General features: G+C 36.9%; 1 protein-coding gene across 4 annotated transcripts; it reads left to right on the top strand.

Annotated features, from left to right (window-relative positions):
• Positions 1–13,140: 13,140 nt before the first annotated feature.
• tank (TRAF family member associated NFKB activator) lies at positions 13,141–23,641 on the top strand. Of its 4 annotated transcripts, none has more exons than XM_015370426.1 (8): positions 13,141–13,322; positions 14,162–14,278; positions 16,285–16,393; positions 16,515–16,585; positions 19,646–19,704; positions 19,804–19,922; positions 22,244–22,635; positions 23,191–23,641. In XM_015370426.1, the coding sequence occupies exons 2-8, from the start codon at positions 14,180–14,182 to the stop codon at positions 23,347–23,349; spliced, it is 1,008 nt and encodes a 335-aa protein (XP_015225912.1). In that variant the 5' UTR covers positions 13,141–13,322; positions 14,162–14,179; the 3' UTR covers positions 23,350–23,641. The 4 variants fall into 4 exon arrangements, with proteins under 4 accessions (XP_015225912.1, XP_015225910.1, XP_015225913.1 ...); XM_015370424.1 differs by having other exon boundaries at positions 14,147–14,278; XM_015370427.1 differs by lacking the exon at positions 13,141–13,322 and adding an exon at positions 13,385–13,555.
• The last annotated feature ends 427 nt before the right edge of the window (positions 23,642–24,068 follow it).

Here is a 24,068-nt window from a genome sequence, read left to right as displayed (position 1 = left end):
GTCCAGGATGCAGGGGGCTGGGCTGGCAGGGGGTTTGGTGAAGACAGAGAGGTGATTGAACCACCATTTATGAAAGCGTGAAAGAAAAGGTTATCTCAAACAGGCATTTGTAGCTCTATAGTATACCCTACCTTAAAAGAAAACATCCCAAGCTGACCACTTTAACAGATGTACTAAAGTTGTGGATAGTGGAATACTTTACCAAATCAAACTGAATGGTGTTATAATGCTATTATAAACAGCAAAGGGGACAATATTCATACAGTGTACTTCTTTTGCTCTGAAGGAGATCTTTACATATTGCCTTTTCACATTCAGATTGAATCTGTATAATTACTTAAACAGGCACAAACATGCATCAGTTCAGAGCTCACAAGATCATCATGCATACACAAATACACAACCTCACACTCACATACGCACACTGGGTATTTCCAAGGGAAATAATCGGGTAAGGTTATTTTTTTAAGACACTGCACTACTTTTCTACTTGTTCTCACTCTTCCATGAACTCATAAAACAGCAAACAATTGTATGAAAAGAGTGTCTGTTCTCACAGTTTATGCAAGCTTTTACAATGAGACCAAAAATGAATCATATTCCTGGTAGATTTAGATTCATCCCACATGTTTTGTCTTAAAGTTTTAGAGTTGCTCAGCCACAGACATAACATAAAAATGATAGAGAGGGAGCTAAAGCATAGGGTAATGTCAAGGAGGCTGTCTAAGCTTGGCAACGGTTTTGAGTGCATTGCAAAAAACAATTGGCCAAAAATAGCAGCCGGAACACGCAAAATCAAGACAGCATTATGAGAAGTGTGTGATATCTGTAGATATAGAGGATTTTCCCTCGATTATTGAGCAAGGAATGAGTAATTTTCGACATGTCATTAGTTGGTCAAATGATGAAAAGTAGACAAAACAAAAACAAAGGATACATTATTCTTTAATTTCCCTTGTTGCACCTAAACAAAGCACAAGAGGAATTTAGAAAATAAACTCATTCAATAAATGAAACTGACTTTAAATAAAGAGTTCCAGGAATTACCAACAAAAATATTGGGCTTGATTCTATATTCCAGTAAGTCCAGAATGAGAAATAAGGCCTTTCGCTTCTCTCTGATGAAATCAAGCAACATGCACTAGTTACAGGAATCATGAAAAAAAAGGCATCATGTATAACTGAAAGAGTTTGGATGACCTTGTTAGATATTGTCGCAATGTTATTTTTGTAGCAATTGAAATGCATTTTAGGTCAATAAGGAAAATTTTAAAACATGTTACAACAACTGTAAAGAGGGAATAAACGACAGAAACAAAATCGATACTCATTTGTTTCCCCCATAACAAAGGCATGTTCATCAATACTGCTTTCATGTAAGGATGTGCTGTGGTCTGTTGGTTGTGGTTAGGACAGTTAGCTCTGTCAAAGTGCACTATGGTTTTCAGGGAAGTGTCAACATGTTATTTATACTGTGCCTGCGGTTTGAAGTCCTTTTTAGAATATTGGCCTGCTAGTGAATGTGCTAGGGTGATCAAGCATAGAGTGATGTTGCATCCACTCGACTACCTGTTTCGGCATATTGCCAGCCAGCTGAAGATATATTTAGGCAACAACAGACATGAAAAGAATTTGAAAATTAAACTTAACAAGTGCTGAGCCAACTTTTATATCTGCATTATGCCTACAAAAATTTTCAACAATTTTGACTATGCTAATCCATATTTTTTGTCCATTGTGTCCATAATAAACCCCAAGATAAAGTCCTCTACTAGGGGAAAGTTCTGTTCCTAGAAGTGCACTTTTCTGGACTGAGATGTCTGATGTATTTCTAGGGATCTGCTGTAGTCAAACATCCAGTTTGGGGGTCACTGCCCCGAGTCCCCCAGCGACCACGGGCACGAATGTTACCTTGACCTTCCAGGTCTTCTCCAGCTCTTCTCTGGTATTTCTATAGTTTCTCATGTTCCTTTTTCCTGATGTTGCAGTCACTTGGTATTGCAATGTCAACCACAACAGCTTTTCTCCGCTCTTTGTCCACCACCACAATGCCCGGTTTGTTCGCCATTTCCATTCTGTCCAACTGTATCTGGAAGTCCCACAGCATATTGGTTCGGTCATTCTCTTCCATTTTTGGAGGTGTTTCCCACTTTGACCTTGGGGTTTCCAGCCATACTCTGCACAGATGTTACTGTACACTATGCCAGCCACTCAGTTATGGCGCTCCATGTAAGCTTTCCGTGCCAGCATCTTACACCCTGCAGTTATGTGCTGGATTGTCTCAGGGGCCTTTTTGCACAGTTTACACATGGGGTCTTGTCTGTTGTGGTAGCTATGGGCCTCTATTGCTCTGGTGCTCAGGGCCTACTCCTGTGCAGAACTGATGAGTGCCTCTGTGCTGTCCTTCAGACCAGCTCTGTCTAGCCATTAGTAGGATTTCCTGATATCAGCCATTTCAGGTATGTTTCTGTGGTACTAAACAGCATTTAGGGGCTTTTCTCTCCATGACGGAACCTCCAGGATTTCATCTCCGGTTCCCTATTGTCTGAGACATTTAGTGAGCATGCCATCTGTTGGAGCTGAATATAGCTTCTGTTTTCATATTTTAAATATACGCAGATATACTATAATTTTTTTTTTTTACAACATATCTACATCTATAACAGCTGGCATATTCACACTCAAAGATATGTCCCTGAGAGAATCTTGTACTAGCTCAAACCTAGCAGCGGTTCATGAAAATTCTTCTTAGCTATTTAATAGGAAATGAGTGGCGTCCTTCATCCATGCAGATCAATTATGTAGGAATCTTTTAGGGCTAAGAAGCACACCATACCTCCCAGCTGAAATAGTTCTTCTCTTGCTGAAATATACAGTCAGATCTAGAAGACCAGAATAATGTGACTTTATATCTGCTTCCCTTATACATGAATGTATAAACATATTTTAAAATCACAATCTTAGGAAAATAAGATAAAACAGATTACCCTTTGGAAGGCTTATATTTGACTTCGAATTACCATATAGTAAGGATGTATCCATAAGGCTGCTAGTTTAATAATAAAAGGACTTTTTAAATGTAATGTTTTAAGCTGTTGTACTTTTATGTTTTATAATACACATGTGATTCAGGCACTTATTAAAAGACGTAACTCCACAACAGCAAACAGTGGTGTTACATGTAAAATGATATACCTCGGTCTTTTGCTTTGTGAATGTTAATTGTCCCACAGGGGTAATAGAGTCACAAAGCTGGTCCTCAGGGCCATATCACACCCCTTCCTCCCGAGCTTATCGCATTGTGTACATTTTGCCGCCTGGCAACTCTCCAAACTTTATTGCAAACATTGAACTGTATGGTGTTGTTAGCCTTTACCGCCTTTGCATACATGGACCATGCAGCAGGAAATGAATTAATCTGACATGAAACTGTGATAAATGTTTATACTTGGAAACAATCTGCAATGCATACTTCCTAAATGTCCTTAAGTTTGTGTCCAGTACATAACGATTGTCAGTTGCTAAATGTATGCTAAATTAGAAACGTATAAAACATATATACGGTACTGTATGTACCTATATAAAAAGGACTACAACCTATGGGGATCACAATAACATACTGTTCAGCATATCAGTTCACAGCACCACAGCTTTCAGGCATCTCTTGTGTTACAGCATCTAAAATAAAACCCCAAGGCCTGACACATGGGTTTTTAGACAAGCTTTTGTCTGTAAAATGGTTTGAATCGTATTTACTCAGAATCATATGGATAGAATTTTACTGCTGTTGTATAACTAAAATTGTACTCCACCATAAACCAAGGGACTTTCCAAACTCAGAAAGTCTGTTGCAGCCTGTCTTCACTTCTGGCTTTGTAGCATTTGCAGTGATTGAATTTACTAGCCTAAAACCCTGTTACAAAATACAAAAACTGACCTTATAGATGTTTTTTGAAGTTTAAGATTTCAATGGGCCAACAAATAAAATACAGCCAAGTTAAATCATTTCACAGTTTCAGAAATCTGTTTTTTCAAATTCAATCTTGCAGGATGTCCTAAATAGGTGAAACTTATTAAAGTGGAATGATCAAGACCAAAAATTATATTAGACCAACAAGTATCTAAGTTAATATAAGCCAAGATAAGTAAACATTTTTAGGTAAACCTTTTGTACTGAATAAAAAAACAAGCAATATCTCCTGCTTAGTGTGTTACCAATGTACGGTATATTTACTCCCTGATTCTTCTTACATTTTATATGATAGAACAACACAAAAAACACATAATCTTTGAGTCATTTGTAAAATTTCTATCACATTTATTTATTTCTTCTTTTTAATTTTTCTTAAAAAGACAAGGTCTTATAGCTTTAATTCCAGTGTAGCTTTTGTTCTTCATTATTTAATGCCGTTCATGAATACAACATTGATCCCAAAGGGAAATGAATGCTGTAAATAATATAATTTTTTTTTTTTTTTTTTTACAAGTTGTTGTAAATGTTAATAGCTGTAGGCAGGAAGGATCTTCTGTAAGCATCTGTTTTGCACCAGTTCTGTAGAAGCTTTGACTGAAGACACTTTGTTGCTATTTAACAGTCTTCTTATGAGGATGCTCTTGATTGTCCATAATGTTCTTCATTATATGAAGAATTCCCCTTTGTCAGCTCATCTCCAGATTTATGCATTATCCCCAGAGAACAGAACACACCTTCTTTATTAGCTTGCTGACCATCTTTTACACATTTGCTCTGATCAAGCAGATCATTTTCCACAATAGACCTATAAGTTATATGGTCTTGCTGCAAATACTGGTGGACCTAAACTTCCTTAAGATGTACAATAGGTTCTGTCCCTTAACAGTTGTGTCTAGATGAGTAAGCTTGAAGGTATTAATACTCTTCCATCACCTCCACCAATAGCAATAATAATTAATGATTTAAATGACAGATGATTGTTTCAACACCTAGCCCTAACCAATTCACCAGTTACCTGTACTTAGCTTTGTTCCATCTCTGAAGCAACCAAAGACTGCAGATCATAGGACTGTATTGTACTAGAAGTAGGATGTTTGTAGAGTTAAAAGGAATGGTGAGAGTACCATCCACCTTGGTGCTCCTGTGCTGCTGACTACCTGATGGAACAATTTACCCTCCAGTCTAACAAACAGCAGTTTGTGAGGTAGTCTTTGATCCATGTAATTTTTAATTGCCTCGATCTGAGATTTCTATTGTTTCTGACTAAGGAAACCATGTGGAATATTTTCCTAATGCACTAGAGAAATAACAGAGCATGATCCACATAGTGCTTAAATGACAGTGGGCATTTTTCAGTATATGATGGCATCTTCAGGTCCAACTTCATGAGGATAAGCAAACTGCAGGGGGTACAGGTAGTTGCTTGTTTGCTTGCTCAAGAGAACCAAAATAGTCTCTCCAGGAACTTCATAGTATGGGATATCAAGGCAACAAGCCTATTTTCGTTACTATAGTCCCAGAAATGAACCAATGATATCAGATGCAGTTTCAGCAACAGCATAGGATGAAATGCAAACAGTTGCCAAACAACACAAATGAATTCTAAGGGTAAATAATGAAGTTAGATAGCCTGGCACAAAGAGAGACACTGTAGTTGGGGATGTGATCCTGCAGCCATGTTTCACTAAAACACATAATACTGTATCCCTGGTATTAGGCTGGGTCCCTTCTAGGCTTTAGAGTTCTAACATTCTTAACTTTCCTAAATATTTCACATACAGTAACCAATAATTATTAATGGAAGAGATGGATTCAATTTCCTCCTCTTTTCACCTTGAACCCGCTCTGCATCCTGGAAGCCTCCTTTTCAACTCAACTGGGACTTGCGGTTGTAGCTGAAGCATTACTTGTCTTTTGTAATGTTGATAAGCTTCTTCCTGGTTTAAAATACAACTTGTTATGGTTGCTGTGGTTATGCCTCATAACGTCTAAAAAATGGAAAGATACTGGCAAAAAAATAAATAAATAAAAAAATTCAGCGGCACAGCATCCAACACAGGTACAATACATCTAAAAAAAATCTACTTAGGCTCTGTTAAAAAAAATTATATCAGAACAAACTATCAGAACTACTCCAATACACCTTGAGCAGAACAATTCTGGAAACATCACTGTCTGGAAAATGGAGAATCTCTGCTCAAGTGTCAAGATTTATGCAACCTTTTCTCCCATTAGTTCTGACCTGCTTCCCCCTGTCTGCTAAAGAAAAGCATTTCCATAGCAAGGTGCTGCTGCTGCCATGTTGTATGGTAGGAAATTGTGTTTTCAGGTTGGGGAGAAGTGCTAGTAGTCTGACTTGTGTCAAAAACCTTGCATGTAAATCCTCTTGGCTTTCTTTTGGATACACCCTTTTTCCCCAGTTCTCAAACAAGGCCAAATTCCCAAAGCACATGACAAGTAGTTCTTCTGTCAGCAGATGCTCCAAACTAAGGGGTTTATTTCTCCACAGTAACAGGTTGCAGCAATCATTTAAGGCACAACTGTATACAGGTGTACTTAGAGGGTATTAGAAATGGTAATTGGATTGGAAACACCTCTTCCTAAAATAAATCCCATACATTTAAGAGTAAAGTTAAACATTCCCATCATATTCTTATTAGCTCGACTTCACTTTGAGGGAATGAGACATTGACATGACTGTACTTTTTCCCATGACTATCAAATTCTGATCCTGTGTGCTCTTTGTCTCTAGTGAACTGGAGACCCTTACAAAGCTGTTGGCTCATGTAGATCATTCATGTTAAGTAAAATGATATCCAGCAGAAAAATCAAATCAGCTAAAATCCAATTACAAGGGCTTATAGTCACATCCCCATGACTATACAATCTATCTTCAGTATTTTGTACACACTGTGTAAATACAGAGAAGATTATGTGATGCTGGAATAAATAAATTATAATTTCATGTATTTAAATATTAGCTTATTAATTTCATACTTTAGCATTTGGAATTTCGATTGAAAGGTTTCTTGATTTTGGAGAAGTTACAATGACACAGAAAATCTAAGCAGTGGTAATGAAACAAGCTTTACTATTCTCTTTACTATTGGTTCTAGTCAGAAGTTTTCAGTATAAGAAGCCGTCTGCCCAAGATATCCCTCATAAAATCTCTTCAAAAGGGTCCTGAGGTTAGAGCTATTACTATAACCATTGTCTGAAGCTCTGGCCTCAAATGAGCTTCACTGCTGCTGCTTCACGGTATCGAAGATAAAACAAAACAAAAGATTATTTGTTCCTTGACTGAGAAATCTGTTTCAATTACAAAAAATACGAAATGAAACCTAACTACATCTGCTTGTTTCTGAAAACATTTTCACTATCTTATAACTATATATTTGATCTTAATAAATTACTTTCTCTACCTTTGGAAGCCAGTTTTTTTTTTTTTTTGGACTCACCTCCCTATGGGCTGCTGAAATCTGATCTATGTGTTTCTCCCTGCATTCTTGCTCTCCCCTCCTCCCATGTGCATGCCAGAGCCCTCATCTCTGCCCTCTGTCAGATTTAAAGTTTCTGCAGACCTACAGCGATATGTTTATTTTTCTAGACATGGAGGAAACATGGATGGACCCTTCATTTGTTTCAAGATTTAGCCCTAAGCCAGGCTTCAGTTCAGTGTATGTAGAACCCTCTCTCATAGCAGGCTAGTGTAATTTCAACCTGGAGAGAATCACAAGGAGTCAAAAAGAGTTTTTTTTTTTTTACATAAATGAAAATAAACATTCTTTGTCACTCAGACTCTGGCAGTAGACAGAAGAAGGAATAAAAAAGAGATACAGGATCTTAATAGTGTAAATGCTTTACAGCAGTTATGGGTGTACAGAATAGGCTATATAATAATTAGAAAAAGGGAGTGGTCTGGGAGGCTGATACTCTGATAACCAATCTTTTATGTATTGAGATGCTGATCCCTTTAGTGATTTACATACTAATAGAAGGATTTTTTAATATTTTCTCTGAGCTACAGGGGGCCAATGTAAGGACTTAAAGTAAGAACTTGGCAGATGTGCTCTACTTTCTTAGTTCAATTGAGAACAAGGGCAGCAGTGTTTGGATCAGCTGTAGCTGTCTGTGTGATGATCCTGGCACTGGAGCTGATTCTGTCTCCAATTAACTCTCTGGTTTAGTCTCCACCCTCTTTGCAATTATATCTGGTTTCACCTGTCGCCACCTGCATATAAGCTCTGTCCTGATCAGTGTCCAGTGCCAGATGGTATCGAGTCAACTCAGTAAGAACCTTCCAGCCTTTAACATTGTGAACCTGTCTGTCTGCCTACCGACTACCGACCTGTCTTTGTCCCCTGATTCTGAGCCTGCCTGATCACTCTCTGGATTTGTCTGCCTGTGTGAGTCCTGATACTGGATCCCGGATTGACCACCTGTGCTATTGATCCCTTTTCTGCCTGTGAGTACCTGAGCCTGCCTGCCCCCTTTACTTTCTGTGTTTATCAGGAGATTGGACCTGGAACTGGAATCAGAAATATCTGCTGGATTACACCCTCTTGTACCTCTGCTGCTTTATTGGACCCCATTACCAAACCTGGACTGTCTCTGGACTAAAGCCCCTAGAAAGCCCGCACAGTTTGTTGACCGCTCAACGGTCCGCCCCTGCAAAGCATCTAGCAAAGGCTCTGATGGGTTCATAGTTGGCTGGCTAGCTCAAGTGGTAAGTCACCCATTCTGCAAAAAAGGATTGGGGGAATGAGCTGCCAGCGTGGGTCCTTTGGCAAGACCCTTCCCACTAATACCTGCTTTAGGGAGTGGCAGCCTAGTGGTAAGGGCATTGCGCTTGGAATCCTGAGGTTCTGAGTTAGAGCTCCACTCCCACGGACTGCCACTCTTGGTCCCTGAGCAAGACCCTTAATCCCCCCACTGCTCCCCGGGCAGCCCACTGCTCCCTAAAGGGATGGGTTAAATGCAAAGAGCTAATTTCGTTGCTCTGCACTTGTGACAGTGTGATAACAATAAAACACTGGAAATAAAACACTGAAAAAAATATCTTGGGAGGGACCCTCTCTGAGTCTGGTTCTGCTGGAGGTTCTTCCTGTTAAAAAGGAGTTTTCCTCTCCACTGTCCCTACAGGCTTCCTCAGTGGGAGAGATTGTAGAGTGTCTATGAGTCCATGCAATTAGCTGGTTTTCCTTAGATAGTAAATCTTAACCAATCTGACTGTTACTTGCAAGTAATTGAATTGAAAAAAGCTTTTCTCATTGCACCTTCTCTCCATGTGAGTCTCTCCCGGTCTAAATAGGATTTTAATCAGTCAAGATCTGTACCAGATAGGCCGACCTAGTTTTCCGGACATTCTAAAAAAAAAAAAAGTGATCTACAGTGTCAAATGCTGCACAGAGATCCAATAATACCAGCAACGTGTTCTTCCACAGTCTGAATTTTTAAGGAGGTCACCGAACACATTTAACTGTTGAAATCATCAGTAATCTTACTGATGAAGTTTAGCTTTGAGATGGGTCTGTTTCCCTCTTAAACGTCACCATCTCATAGAAGAAAAGATGTCCATCCTATTTTGCTAAAGTTAATAACTTCTTTTATCACAAAACTTAAAAATAATAAATAAATTAGTGTTGTTTAATAAGTACAACATGCTTTTCTTGTTGATTTCTTTTATGAAATACATTTTTTCTTTTGTTAAAAGTAGCTCTAAATGAGTTTAATTGCAACTTGTGGATAGAAAAGGTTTAAGACCCCTGTTTATTGATATATGGATAAAATTCAATGGTTAGTTTAGAGAGACACTCTATAAAAGGGAGCATTATTCGTAGATCCCCATCTCTTCATGTCAATACTTTTTAATTTGAGTAGTCTTCACTCAATCCCATAAGTACCTATTAAGGTTGTAGTAAGAAAGCAATTTTTCTTACCAGTTTCAACAAATAAGAGGTCTTGCAGCCAGCTGAATAAAAGAATTTCCTTCTCATGACATATGAAAAAAAGACAATTATGAACTAAACAGAGAAAAAAACAAAAAATGATCATCGACGTGAATAATTGTGTGGTCATTGAAATGACTCATTTGCCTGGCTCAGTGTTGTTGAGCTGTAAGATCACAGCTTATCAGTACACCACAACTTGAGTGACATTTTTCTATACTGAACCACAAGGCTGGGGTTATGTTAGATTGCCACAAGTTCAAAGCAACCTCAAGAATAACTTAAGTAAAGCCCTGGAGATGTCCCGCGGCTCCCTCGGACAGGGGCGCAGTTCTTACGGTTGGGGATGTTTGTGGCAGCTCTGGGTCTGTAAGCCATTCTCAGTTAAAGCAGAGAAGCCTTGAAGTTGAAATGTCAGCTGGGGTCGGGTCAGAGATGGAAACCTCTGGAAAAGCATTCAGTGACAGGACTATTGGAGAAGTGCTCTCCCTATAGCAACATAGAGATGAACTGATCGCAAGAAATGTAGAGTGTAATTCAGGACTATGACTGAGACAAGATCTCTTTATTCACCTGTTCCATTGGCTCTACATACTATTGGAGAAAAACTATTTGATGACCAGACTGAGAAATAACACATTTTCACTTTATACAGTAAAACATGTGTTTACTTTAGTAAAATCAAATACAAAAGCTGTGTTTTTCCCAAAAAGAGTCAGTTTCATATGTTGCCCCTATAGGGCTATGCTTCAGAAAGGTATCTTCTGATTTAAATAAAACATCTACACCGTGTTTTCATAGTAGGTTTTGATAGAATGCAAAATAATCCACAGGTCATCCCCTACTCTTACTTCACCTCTAAAAGTCACTCTAAGCTGCCATCTGCTGGTTATGCTTTAGTTTCCTGACTCTCTAAGTCAAGGCCATGTTGGCTTTTGCACAAGAAATACAAAAAAACTCAACAAAGCAATCCTTTATGTAATGGACACCCACTTGAAACTCAAATGGTTTACAGTTACAGATATTACTTAATGAAAAAGTAACAGCCTTCTTCCCTGTTGTTGCTTAAAAGACAAGTCCTAAATGTTCCTGCTCCTGTCTAAATGAAAATGGCCTCTATAAGAAATAAAAGGGTTTAATGCACCAGTTCAGTCCCTTGTTGAAATAAACTTATAGTGTATAGAACAAATGCATTCTCCACTATTAGTTTGAACTCTTTAAAATATCCACAAATGGAAGGGTGGTGATGAATTAAGGCTGCCACAAAAACACTGCACATTACACTGAAAGCACCAATCCCAAATGTGAAACATGTTGATGGCAACATGGTGTTTTTTTGTTTTTGTTTTTTTTTTCCAGAAATTGTGAGGTTTGTAAGATTTGATGATAATATGGATGTGGAGGAATACAGAGACCTGGGTGGATTATACTTGCACTGATGAAGATTTATCCTGGCCAGGCTTATCCATCCATCCATCCATTTTCCGTCACGCTTATCCCAAGTGGGGTCGCAAGCGGTGCTGGTGCCTATCTCCAGCTGTCTACAGGAGAGAGGCGGGGTTCACCCTCGACAGGTCACCAGTCCAACGCAGGGCAACACAGACAAACATCCATTCACACACCGAAGAAGAATTTTAGAGAAGCCAATTAACCTAATAGTCATGTTGTTGGAGCGTGGGAGGAAGAGTACCTGGAGAGAACCCACGCATGCAGGGAGAACATGCAAACTATATTCATTTGTTTGAATAGCTTGGTCAAAGTACAGACCTCGGAGAGGTAAATATTTCAGGCTTTAGATTTTGGGAACGTACCCCAAAAAGCCATACATCTTGCAGAAAAACATAATTCTCATAGTTTTTGTATGTCAGAGGGCTGTGCTGCATGTTTTACAGATTTTTATGTTTTTTTTTTTTATTTATTTAGAAATTTCACCCTTCACAATTATACACCACATTGTGCTGGTCTATCACATATAAACTTAAAAAACAACATTACAGTTTGTCATGAGCAATTAACACTTTTTGCAAGGCATTGAAGGAGCACCCCATTTCCAGCTAGCTGCACAATTAACATATTATTCGTGTGAATTCAATTCAATGCAGTTTATCTATATAGTGCCAATTCACATATTTAATCTCAAGGCACTTCACAGAGACAATACAATCAGATTGGTTGGAGGTTTTTGTAAAAGAAAATCATTGACTTGCAAGACATATCTTCCTGGATTAGCTTGTGGTGGCAATGTTTGCTTGCATTTTGTTGTCGACTGTTCAGCAGTCCCTCACACCAAGCATGCATGCAGCAACAGGGGAGAGGAAAAACTCCCTTTTAACAGAAATAAACCTAAAGCAGAACCAGGCTCAGTGTGAGCTGCCATCTGCCGAGGCCGACTGGGGTTAAAGGAGAGACAAGCAGATACACAAAAATAAGCAAATATTCAAAATTTAACAGTAGACTAGTTGTTTGCCAGACTAGAGAGTCGAGCTTTCGTGGACAGGTGACCCAGTCCACGAAAGACACAGTCGGGCAAGCTCCAAGGCAGTTCTTTAAGGATAAAAGAGAACAAATACAGTTAGTCTCAGTAAAAAAAAAAAACAAAAAAATAAAATAAAACAAGACTACATCGAAAAACAGGCCCAACTCCAACATCTATATTTGATGGTGATGATGGCAGCAGACCAGCTGATATTTAAACTGAAACAGACGAGACCAGACAAAGCTACCATGACAAGAAAAGGCAAAAAAACAAAGCAATGGGTGGAAATAAATACTACAGAATTGGGAAATATATATAGAATGAAGCAGGATTAGGAAAAGTGTTCCTTAGGCCCTCCAGCAGCTTAAACTTAAAACAGCACAAATATAGAAATAGATCAGGACAACCCAACCATTCCAGATTATGTATGAGAAAGGTAGTGAAGTCACTGAACAGTTATTAGTTCCAATACCCTGCACATTTATGCAAGTTGCTCCCTAAATAATGTAGATGTAAAATATAGATCTATTGCTCACAACAATGACAAAACAGTTGTAAAAACGTTTAACTAAGCACGATTGAGGCCATTTATAAGCGGCGCATTTTTAAGTAATGTTAACGAAGCACAAGTCGACTTTGGGGCCAATTTTCACATGCACAACAGTCGGTTTGCAGACGCGTAGGCTGGAAGAACCCTCAGCCACTTTACCACTCTGTGATTGGCCCGGACCGAAGCAAGGCGGAAGTCTACAGAGCAGGGGGATTCCCCGAGGGAAGTTCCCAACTCAAACTGGGGCTATGTAAAACATACAGCGCCATATCCTCTCCGGCGCTTCGTAACTTTGCATCTCAAGATTAGGGCGACGATGCTGCGGTGGTGTCAAAACAACAAATGCGAGTTTAATAATAAGGGACTCAAATGAAGGTAAGGAGGACGCTGTCTCTCACGCGGGCAAACACACACACACACACACACACACACACACACATTGACGCGCGCGCACTAACCGGCGGAGGGATCTGCGGAGCTGTGGCTCGGTCGCTTTACTGAAAACACCGGCTGAATGCCGATCCAGTTCAAAGAATACGGAACTATGCAAAGCACTGTTTAAATGTCACTTTGTAACCAGTCGCTGATGTATCCTGGATTGCTTTAGTGTAAGTTGTGTTGTTTATTTCTCATTTAGGCTGCAGTGGGTGCTCCTACTGAGGGCTGTTTGTATGGAGTGTCATTGATAGGCAGGTTTTAACTCTCACAGGTCTCACATTATTGTCATTTTCCAGCTGCATTTTTAATCTTAAAGCTCCTTTTTTCTCTCAAAGTTGATTGGACTTGTGAGGAATATCGTTAAACATGTATTTCCACTTTTCATGGACAACACCACACTCATACTCTTGAGTGGCATCAATTATTTATCATTACTTTGAGGCTCCTGTTACTCACTATATGTTACATGCATCTTAAACATGTAACTCCTGCAAACTTCAGAATTACATGGTAGTTAGTAGGTAATAAGATTACACAATCAGTCTTGGTAGACGTTTTATTATTGCAACACTTTAGCTTATTTCAGCCTGTCAGAAATTAGGCAACACTATAAAGGTTAATTTCCCCATTCTTTGTTATTTCATAGCCTACAGATGCAAATTAAATGGTATAAAGCAAGAAAAATGGCACATCATTTGCAAGTTTTACTTGAGAAATTGTTTGTAAAGCAGTTAAAAGTTGTTGCGTGTCCACTCATGTAGGGCTCATGTCTGCAGTGACAGTGATGACAAGGCATGGAAAGGAACATTGGAGACCAGCTCAACAAAGCTTTTGAAGCTTATCGCCAGGTCTCCATCGAAAAAGACAATGCTCAAAAGGAATTGAAGAAAATGGTAGGCAAATGTTTGGATGTGATGAAGTGGTCATTGCCTCTGCAGCAGGAGGGTGGTGTGAAACAGCATGTCAGAAGTATTTATACCTCTTTTTAGTTGCCAGGTTTTTGTGTTTAAAAAAGGAGAGTTGTATACAAGAATTGTGATACTTTTTTCTACTTTTTATTTGATGCATACTGTAAAATTCAACTAAAAATGAAAGGAATCTGATAGGAAAAGTGTAAAAAATACAAGCTGAAATAATCCACCGGCATAAAAGTGTACATCTTTAGAGTAATATATTGTTTATGCATCATTTGAGTTATTTTCTATATTTGTTCTCCTGCCAAAAACGATTATATTTTGCTGAGTTTGAAATAAAGCTATGCTGCCCTAGTTAGTCATTTGCGCCCTTTAGCTATAGCCATAGCTTGCAGAGAGGTTTCAAATAAAGAAAAGGTTCTAATCGTTAACAGGTCTTACAAAAAAAAAAAAAATAATAATAATTAAAAACAATCCACTGGACATGATTTTTTTGGGATTGTTTTTAACTTTTTCTTTGGAGTGAATATGACCTGGATGACTGAGAATCTTCCCCAGCATATAGTGAACAGATCTTAGTCAGGAAGAGGAAACAAAAAAGCAAACAGCTCCACATTATTACTTAAAGTTAATCAGAAAATATTTAGTAAGTATATGTTTGGCTTCACTACCTTGATTCTATTAACTTGTAGTTATAACAATGTTGGAATCCTGTTTTAACTTTATCCAAACATCAATTGTCCAGATATAAAAGGAAACTTGTAACAATTTGAGGAGTTGTGATAGTATACAAGACTTTTAAAAATTGTTTTTCGACTTTTTATTTGATACATACTGTAAAATTCAACTTAAAATTAAGGTAATCTGATAGGAAAAGTGTAAAAAATATAATTTGAAATAATCCACCTGCGTTAAAGTGTACATCTTTAAAGTAATATCGTGTTTATGTATCGTTTGAGTTATTTTCTATATTTTTTCTCCTACCAAAAACTATTATATTTTGCTGAGTCTGAAATAAAGCTATGCTGCCCTAGTTAGTCATTTGCGCCCTTTAGCTATAGCCATAGTTTGCAGAGAGGTTTCAAATAAAGAAAAGGTTCTCATCGTTAACAGGTCATACAAAAAAAAAAAAAATAATAATCCACTGGACTATGACTGTTTTATTGTTTTTGGATTGTTTTTAACTTTTTTTTTTGGAGTAACTATGACCTGGATGACTGAGAATCTTCCCCAGCATATAGTGAACAGATTTAAGTCAGGAAGAGGAAACAAAAAAGCAAACAGTTCCACATTATTACTTATAGTTAATCAGAAAATATTTATGCTTTTTGCAGATTTAGTAAGTATATGTTTGACTTTACTAACTTTTTTCTATTAACTTGTAGTTATAACAATGTTAGAATCCTGTTTCAACTTTATCCCAACATCAATTGTTCAGATATAACAGGAAAACTGTAAAAAAAAAAAAAAAAAAATGGTTAGCTGTGATAGTAAGAGTTTGATTGTTGTGACTCTAATGCCAGTTCTTCAACTAATTATATATAGCGGTACACATTAATTTCAATGATGATTAAAAAACAAAAAACATATTCATTAGTCTAAACTGTTTTTCTTGTTCTTGAGTAAATGTATCTTTCATCTCTTTGGTGTAATTAGAACATTTTAAAATCTAAATGTGCCAGGGGTATGAAAGATGTGGGCTCAGCTTATTTACAATGGCACATCAAAGACAGTTATCAGTAGGTGGAAGATTATACAACAGCAGTAACATTAGTAAAAGTTGACTTTTCTCAAAGTGAATGAAAGAGATTTTGATCTGAGGGAATGTATTAAGCATGGTAGCATTAGCATCAGAATATGGGGATCATGTATTTCATTTAACAATTGGCCAAGGATGAGTTCATCCAGGGCTTCATTCATGCAATAACTGACATCCTGTGTATTTTTATTTTAAATCTAAGAAAATAACATATATGCTTTTACAGAAGGAACATTATGAGCAATACACTCAAGAACTTATAAAGCAGATAGAAGACCAGCAGCGTTTGATTTCTGATCTCGAAGCTAAGTTGTCGGCGACAAGGCATCCCTCAGGTTAGTATGTGTCATCATTTACTTTTGGATGTTTTTTTTTTTCAAGTATTCAAACACTGTGAGAAAATTAACATTTGATTATTTTATTATGTGGAACCGATCATTTTTATTTGATTCTTAGGAGAGATGAAATGTGAGCGCTGCAACCATCTCCCCAAAGCGTCCAGCTCTTATAGGAAGATACAGTGCTCGGTATGTTCACAGTTACAATGTTTATTGCCTTTTTTCTACATCTTCTCTTTGTAAAATTCATTTTTTGCATCCTGTCACCTGCAATTTTTGTGTACAAAAAACATTAAGGGTTTTCAGCTTAAAATTTCCCCATGCTTTTATGCGAGCTGATTTAAAATTCCATTTTGGTTTATTTATATAGCCTTACCTCCTAATATGTCATCTTAAGGCATTAAACAGAATGAGTTCAATCAGCTCAAACATTGTTAATAAAAATAAATTTTTTTTCATCTAAGGAAAGCGCAGCTGATTGCATTGAGTCATTAACTTGCAGTTTTCACTCCTCCTGGGTGAGCATGTAGCAACAGTGGACAATCGCTTTCATTCTGCCATTGGCTTTGCAGCATGCAGGTATGATTTTTTTCAGAGACACAAACCGCAGCGTCATCAGTAAGATGTTTAGAACACAGTCAGCAAATTATCCAAAGTGATACATGTAAGCATCATCTTATCGGATTTTACCTTTCTTTTTAAAGCTGTTGGAGATGAGCTACTCAGGTTAATACTGGGTGTTTCTGAGCTCTAAACTAACATTACAATATACTAAAAATGTTATGTTGAGGTAATGAATAGATATTATTATTATTATTTGGTAATACTGAAGTTGTTATATTTGTAGTAGGGCTGCAACTAACGATTATTTTGCTAATCGTTTTATCTGTCGATTATTTTTTTTTCAATTAACCGAGTAATAATCGGAAAGTAAAAGGTTCCTTAAAGAAGAAGTTTTACAGAATTAAGCAAGGTTAAACTAAAACGGATAGAGCATATTGACGGACGAAAAAATTTATTTTATCTGAAATGCAAAATATTTATATATTTTTTTACAATTTTGATATAATTACTGCTCTAAGTGGGTTGCTCTGTCAGCTTTCAAGTCTTCATACTCTAGTTATCAATTAATCGATTACTAAATTAGTTGATGTTTATTTCAATAAAGGATTTATCATGATTAATCCGACTAAATGTTTCACCCTTAATTTGAAGTATTCGTATTACTTTCACAACAGATGTAGATCTTAGTGGGTAATAAACAGCATTAATTAAAATTGTCAAGACTCAAAATCATAGACACTTTGAAAAGATATATGTACAAGAATAATTTTTTTTGCACGTTTTTTTTTTTTTTTTCAAGTTAAAGAATAAATTCATGCAATGTCTTTCCATAAACTCAAACTAGCTGATTTCTGTTAAGTATAAAATGACTGAAATGCCATAAAATGACTGTAAAACCCATGTAACATTAGAGCCATTCTTCGGTAGGTTTTCTATGCCGATGATTCATAGAGTAGAAACAGCTAAAACTACCTTATTGCGTTTGAATAAAGAATGATGACAAACATTGTTCAGAATAAAGCAATATCCTTTTTTGTTATTTATTATTGAATAGAACGTCTATGGAGAGGTTAATAGGCCACAGGCTGCAGACGCCTGGTCCCCTCTGTGTTAGTGAGATTACCTACATAAAAACTGTTATATTTGGAAGAAAAACAGGACATTGTTTTGCTCATGTATATTTGCCCATGTATATTTACAGTGCTGTACAAAATATTGCTCCCTTTCAGATTTGATCCATAACTTACACTTTTTGGGGGCGTAGTTATATGTTTCAGACTATATAATAATTTTAATGTCAGACAAAGATAAATAAAGGAAAATCCAAAATTTAGACTTCAAAAGATGATTTAAGTTGAAGGGAAACAAAAGCTATCCCGAGCTATCCTCTGGAAAAAGTAATTACCCCGTAAATTTCAGTGCGCCATCCACTGACTTCACCCTAGGTGACATTTTACCAACTCGTCTTTGCAGAATTATTTTAATTAGGTCATATCTGACTTTTTTTTTTAACCATGAACTTCTTGTTTAATGCCATGCTACAACATCTCAGTTGGGTCTAACCTTAAACTTTACAAAGCAGCTATATGACCACAATAGTTAAATTATTTATTTTGTCAAATTGTGAAAGCCTTCCAAAAAGTTCCACTTTTGTCTTGTGAGGAAATAAATATTTTCTCGAAGGTATTTAAAATTATTTATTTGTTTTGTTGCAAATATGAAACAGAATTTATTGTCCAATCTTCTCTTATTGCTAAACCTGGAGTGCTGATCTTGAATCAGCCAAGTATAACCAACACTGCTTTAGATGTTCTACATTTTCTCAAAGCAACTTCTAAACCTGTTTTAAATTCTTGTAGATTGGGCATGCTTTGGTGGTGCAGTGGTTAGCGCACACGACCCATGTATGGAGGCCTTAGTCCTCGACGTGGGCGACCCGGGTTCCAATCCGGCCTGTGGTCCTTTCCCGCATGTCTCTTCCCCTCTCTCATACCCCCTTTCCTGTCAGTCTACTTTCCATAAAAACGAGCCACTAGTAACTCAAAAAAAACCCCCAAAATTCTTGTAGATTGGGGCGGCTTGGCCTGCTTTTGGAAATCCTTTAGCCTTCTTCATCATGTCAGACATTTGCTGAATAAAGGATTTCTTCATCTATATTAATATATTAATCAAGTCTGAGTACCGCTAATGTAATTCCCATCAGTGTTTAAAAAAATCTTGTTAATTATGGTTATTGGCAAAATAAAAGCCAAATACATATATGTGTTTTTTTTGTTTTTGTTTGGACAGATGAAAGACTCAACAATAAAATGCCTGTTTTCATTTACTCTTATTATCGTTTCTGATATTAAAATGTTTGTGATGGTCTGAAACAATAAAATATGGCTGTACGTGGACACATTTTTTCACAGCACTGTAAATTAGTTGTTTTCCTGTGTTTGCATGCTTCGGGCCCTGTCTGTATGGTTTTACTTCACCAGATGGTGCTAGAGGATAATATCGAGGCAGCAGTTTCCTCTTTACTGGGATTCTTCAACCAGCCAGGAAACTGTTTTTTTTTTTTTTTCTTTTTCCCACACTTGTGATGCATAAATAAAACGGCACATGCATCAACAGCCTGCCCTTTGGATAATTGTTGTTAATGATGACTAAAAAATTAAATGTGTCTTTTTTTTTTTTTTTTAGGAGAATATGGCCACTGTTACTGGTGCTCCAAAATTGACAGTCAACAACAGCACTGATTAGTACGTGTCTACTCTGGAACATTTTTTTTTTTTTTTTTTTACTATTTTCTTTCTTTTTTTGACATTTCTTATCTACTCTTTTTTTCGGGTGGGATTTAGTCAGGACATGCTGGTGGCTTTCGAAACAATTCAGGGCAAATTCCGACAGATCCAGGACCTGACGGCGAAACAGAAACATCATCTGAAAAGGTTCAACGGAAGTTACGATGCTTCAAACGGTAGTATTGACAGTGGCTTTGCACAGTGTGAGCTGAAATATGATTTTATCTTAATTGGGTTGTATAGGTCATAAAATAATTTTGCTTGTAAATGTCATATCAGCTGATGAGTGTATTTGCTTTCGCTCTCCTTTTTAATTAAATTACTCAATAAATAGAAGTAGCTTGTTATTGCCAGAAGGTATTGTACACTGCAAAAACAATCTAAAAATGAGTAAAAATGTCTTAAATTAAGTGTATTTACCCTTTATTTGAGGAGGTAAATAAGGTTATTTGCCAATTGAATTTGTATTTTTACTCTTAAAATAAGATAATTACATAATATGCACTTGAAATAAGACAATGTGTTTGTTTTTTCTTATTTTAAATGTAAATTGTCTTGTTCCATTGGCAACGTGTCTCACTTACCTTCTCAATTCAAGAAAGACAGAAAAAAATGACTTATTGAAATATACAAATTTTTGCTGTGTAGAAAATTAAACTAATCATCCCAATGGACAAATGATGTCACTTTACTTTGAATTGTGGCTCTTTGGTTAATTGTAATCATAATGCATCATTACTGATATTTCTATTTTGAATAAAAGAGACATAATTTTTAAACATAAAAACAGTTTAGTGAAAAAATAAAAATAAAATTAATAAAAGCAGTCAAAACTTTAAACACAAGCATTTTTTTCTTCTTTAAAGCCTCAACCTTCATACAGTTAAAATCCAGCTTTGTCTCCTCCTTTTTGCTGGGAGGCAATGGCTCACTCTCCCCTCTGATAACTCGCTCTCCATTTTGTTTAAATGGGACCAATTTATGCTTCAAGTTTTCTTTTGCTTTCTGCTTTGGACCTAACAGGAAGGGTCGCTGTTTAATTTGCTGTTGGCGAGTTATTTTCCAATTTAAAATCTTTTTTTATTTTAAGTAGCAAGATTCAAAAAAATGATTATGACCTTATCAAAATAACGACAGGAAAAAAAAAATGGGAATGTTTTTTATTTTTTTTTATCAACTGAATAAATGATTAATGAATCTGAAATCCCAGTAAATCCCCTCCAAGCTCAAATTTGGATTAAATTCAACAGTTTCCAGTACAGGGCCATGGAAATATATACTTTAATGATTTATCACATCTTTATATCACAGACGAAAAGTTTCTTGTGAATTGGAGGGATGATGATACATGCCTTTTGAAAATATCTGACAAATAACAATGGAGTGCAATTTGCAACCCGACACATAATACTTTTAGAACCTCATCTTTTTTTCTACCAGCGTTGCTCATTTAGAGACTAAATGTTGCCTATTCTCTGTGAAATAAGATTAGCCAGATTTGCATCCATGAAAATTGGTTTCATCACTTCCCTTGTCCTTGCCGAAGAAAGCCATCCTTGGCAGCAAGATGCTACCACCACCATGCCTTATTGCAGGGATGTTGTAGTTAGAGTAATATGCAGTTTTGCTCCACATATAGTTTTGCATGAATCAGCCTAAAAGTTGCATTTTGGTCTGATCTTATCAAATCGTCATCTTCAAAATGTTTGCCGTGTACTTTTCATGGCTACAGACAGGATCATTTTTTGAATGATTTTTAAAAATGTGTTTTTTTCTTCTTCCAAGAAGGACAGATCTGTGAAGTGGACAACAAATAGTTGTCCTGATAGCAGATCTGTAGATCTGCTGTGTCTGTTTGGAGTGAAAATACTTGCTACTGGCATACTTGATGCATATTGAAGTTGTGCTAAGAATGCAGTTGCACTATACTTTAGCCTTTTTCTGACAATTGATCGATTGATCATAGCTTAGAAAAGTGTTTCATAACGCTGTTTATGATGCTGTTTATTCACTAGTGTTCTTTAACAAGTCTAGATTTGAAGAAGTCTACAGTGTAAAAAATTAACAAAATTACTTCACTTATAGTTAAGGGACTTCCGAAGGTCGTGGCAATTAAGATATTTATTAGGTAAGCAAATAAATAACTTACATTTTCTTAAAGATTTAGTTTTAAAATCAAGATTCGTATATATTTCAACCATGTGGTACAGTCACACCAGGAAAAAGGGTAATGAGGTTCTGGCAAGGTAAGCCAATTAAATAATAGTGAAAGAATTACTCCAAGATCTTTATTTTGAGCCAACTAATGGAGAAAAGTTGATTTGATGGAGTCTTTAATGTGTGTGTTTTTTTTTTTTTGTTTGTTTTTTTTTTAAAGAGCCAATGCCACAAATTTTAAACAGATGATTTTTAGTTAGATTTTATCTCTATACTTAGAAATCATCCTGCTGACATAAGAGAGAGGCTCATGATTTCTTGCTTTCCTATCATCTTCCAGACCAGCGCTTCTCCATGCCGATCCAGTGCACAGACCGAACTGCAGAAGCAGAGAGGCCTTTCCATTCGACACAGAGGCCAGCCGTAAACATCCCCCACCTGCCGGCATCCTTGGCGTCCCGCGGCGCCAGTCAGGAGGACAGGGACTTGGTAGACTCTCTCACCAAACTCAGTGTCAAATTCCCACCCCCTGCGGACAGTGAATATGACTTCCTGAACAGTGCTCCGGAGAGGAACATTGCCCTGTCGGTGCCTCGAAAGCAGCCCCTCGGCTCCCCCACGCTGCCAGAGGAGGAGCCCGTGGAACTGCCCTTGCCTTTTGTCTACCCCACGTCCCCCTCCCACTCTACGTCCTCCTCACCCTCCCATGAGAGCGTGCGGGGACCCCAGCAGGTGAGAAACAGAGAGGAAGGTCTGAGAAAAGTAGTAGCAAATTATCAGTTTCTGATTGGTCTCTGCTAATGGAGGAGTAAAACAGTGTGAAGTCCAAAAATATCTCCCTGGCTAAACATATTACCGTGTAATGTGTGCCGATTCCATTTTTTTAAAACTTGAGCATGGGTGCTCTGCTTATAATTGGCATGTTTGTTTGGAATTGAGAGCCAGATGGAAGCAGTTTAGATAAAATATGATGTTTGCTTAGTTTCACTGCTGATGTGTAAATGCTTAAACGTAATTGTGAATGCTGTACTGTAAGCTCTAAAAGTTGCTCCTTAGTTTAATGTAATATTACCCCAACAAATGCATATATGGTAGACAGAGATTTTTTTTTGTTAGTGCAGATAAAGAGGGAGATAATTAAACACTTGAGAATTGCTTTTCTTTTACTTCAGTGCAGCTCTTTGTGTTATCTTTCCAATGCAACATGAAGTCATATCTTATTGAGATGGTTAGTACTTTAATGAGTCATAAAAATAATAATTTTCCTTTATTTATCCCATTCTGCAGTCCTTCTGGACCCCTGAACTGTTTGACCTCGGAGCCAACCAGGAGCCTCCGAGCAGCAGTCCGATTAAATGTGCTTTTTGTCCCGACATAGTTCCCCAGAACCTCATGACAAGCCACCTCTACTTACACTTCTCACCCAATAAGGAAGCAGAGAAATGACAATGGACTGACTCCAGAGACTGACAGGCAAAGGTCCGCACTTACTTCAAGAACTTTTTACTGTTTTTATGGTCTTCACAGGCGTGGTCCTGCTTGACACGAAGTCCAAGGCGCTGTACAGGAAAAATTACACTGCTAAAAGACTTGAATCCATTTATTTAATACTGAAGAATTTAATGGTACACTTTCTTGTCCATAATGATTTTTCTAATATCACACTGAGAATTTACAGTGATGCATATGGTATATATGAGCAAATAAACTATATATTTACTCTTGCCAGCTTTTATACTTTGACTTGTTTTTAAATATATTAAAGCAAGATTTATGTGTGCAAAATAAAAAATAATAGGAAAGAGTGAATCTGTAACGGAGCAGATACTTGTTTTGAAACGCATGATATATGTTATTTTGTTGTTGCGAAATAAAAATAATGTAGGCAAGTTTATGATAACATGTTGAGAATATCACTAAAGATAAACGTTTTTTAATTAAGCAAATTGTACAAGCAGTGCCTTCAAAATGTATTTTTAATCATTGACAGAAATAAGCAGAAAAGTTTAAAATTAAGTCTTATTTCAGCATTAGGTAAATTCTTTGTTGCAAAAAGTAGAACGTTTTAGCTTTTGTCATTGAGCAATCTAGTGAAAAAAACATGTTAATGTGTGATTTAAAGCAATACCCCGATTTTTATAACATAGGTGTAACTGAAAGTATAA

This window comes from Cyprinodon variegatus, unplaced genomic scaffold, assembly GCF_000732505.1.
Source record: "Cyprinodon variegatus isolate N-32 unplaced genomic scaffold, C_variegatus-1.0 Scaffold46, whole genome shotgun sequence".
NCBI lineage: Eukaryota > Metazoa > Chordata > Actinopteri > Cyprinodontiformes > Cyprinodontidae > Cyprinodon > Cyprinodon variegatus.
The sequence above is the reverse complement of the archived record's forward strand: the minus strand, read 5'-3'. Positions and strand labels throughout refer to the sequence as shown.

Coding starts and splice junctions, on each gene's coding strand:
- tank (XM_015370426.1), top strand. CDS start 14,180: ATGGAAAGGAACATTGGAGACCAGCTCAACAAAGCTTTTGAAGCTTAT. Junction 14,279..16,284: donor AAAAGGAATTGAAGAAAATG/GTAGGCAAATGT, acceptor ATGCTTTTACAG/AAGGAACATTATGAGCAATA. Junction 19,923..22,243: donor AAGTTACGATGCTTCAAACG/GTAGTATTGACA, acceptor ATCATCTTCCAG/ACCAGCGCTTCTCCATGCCG.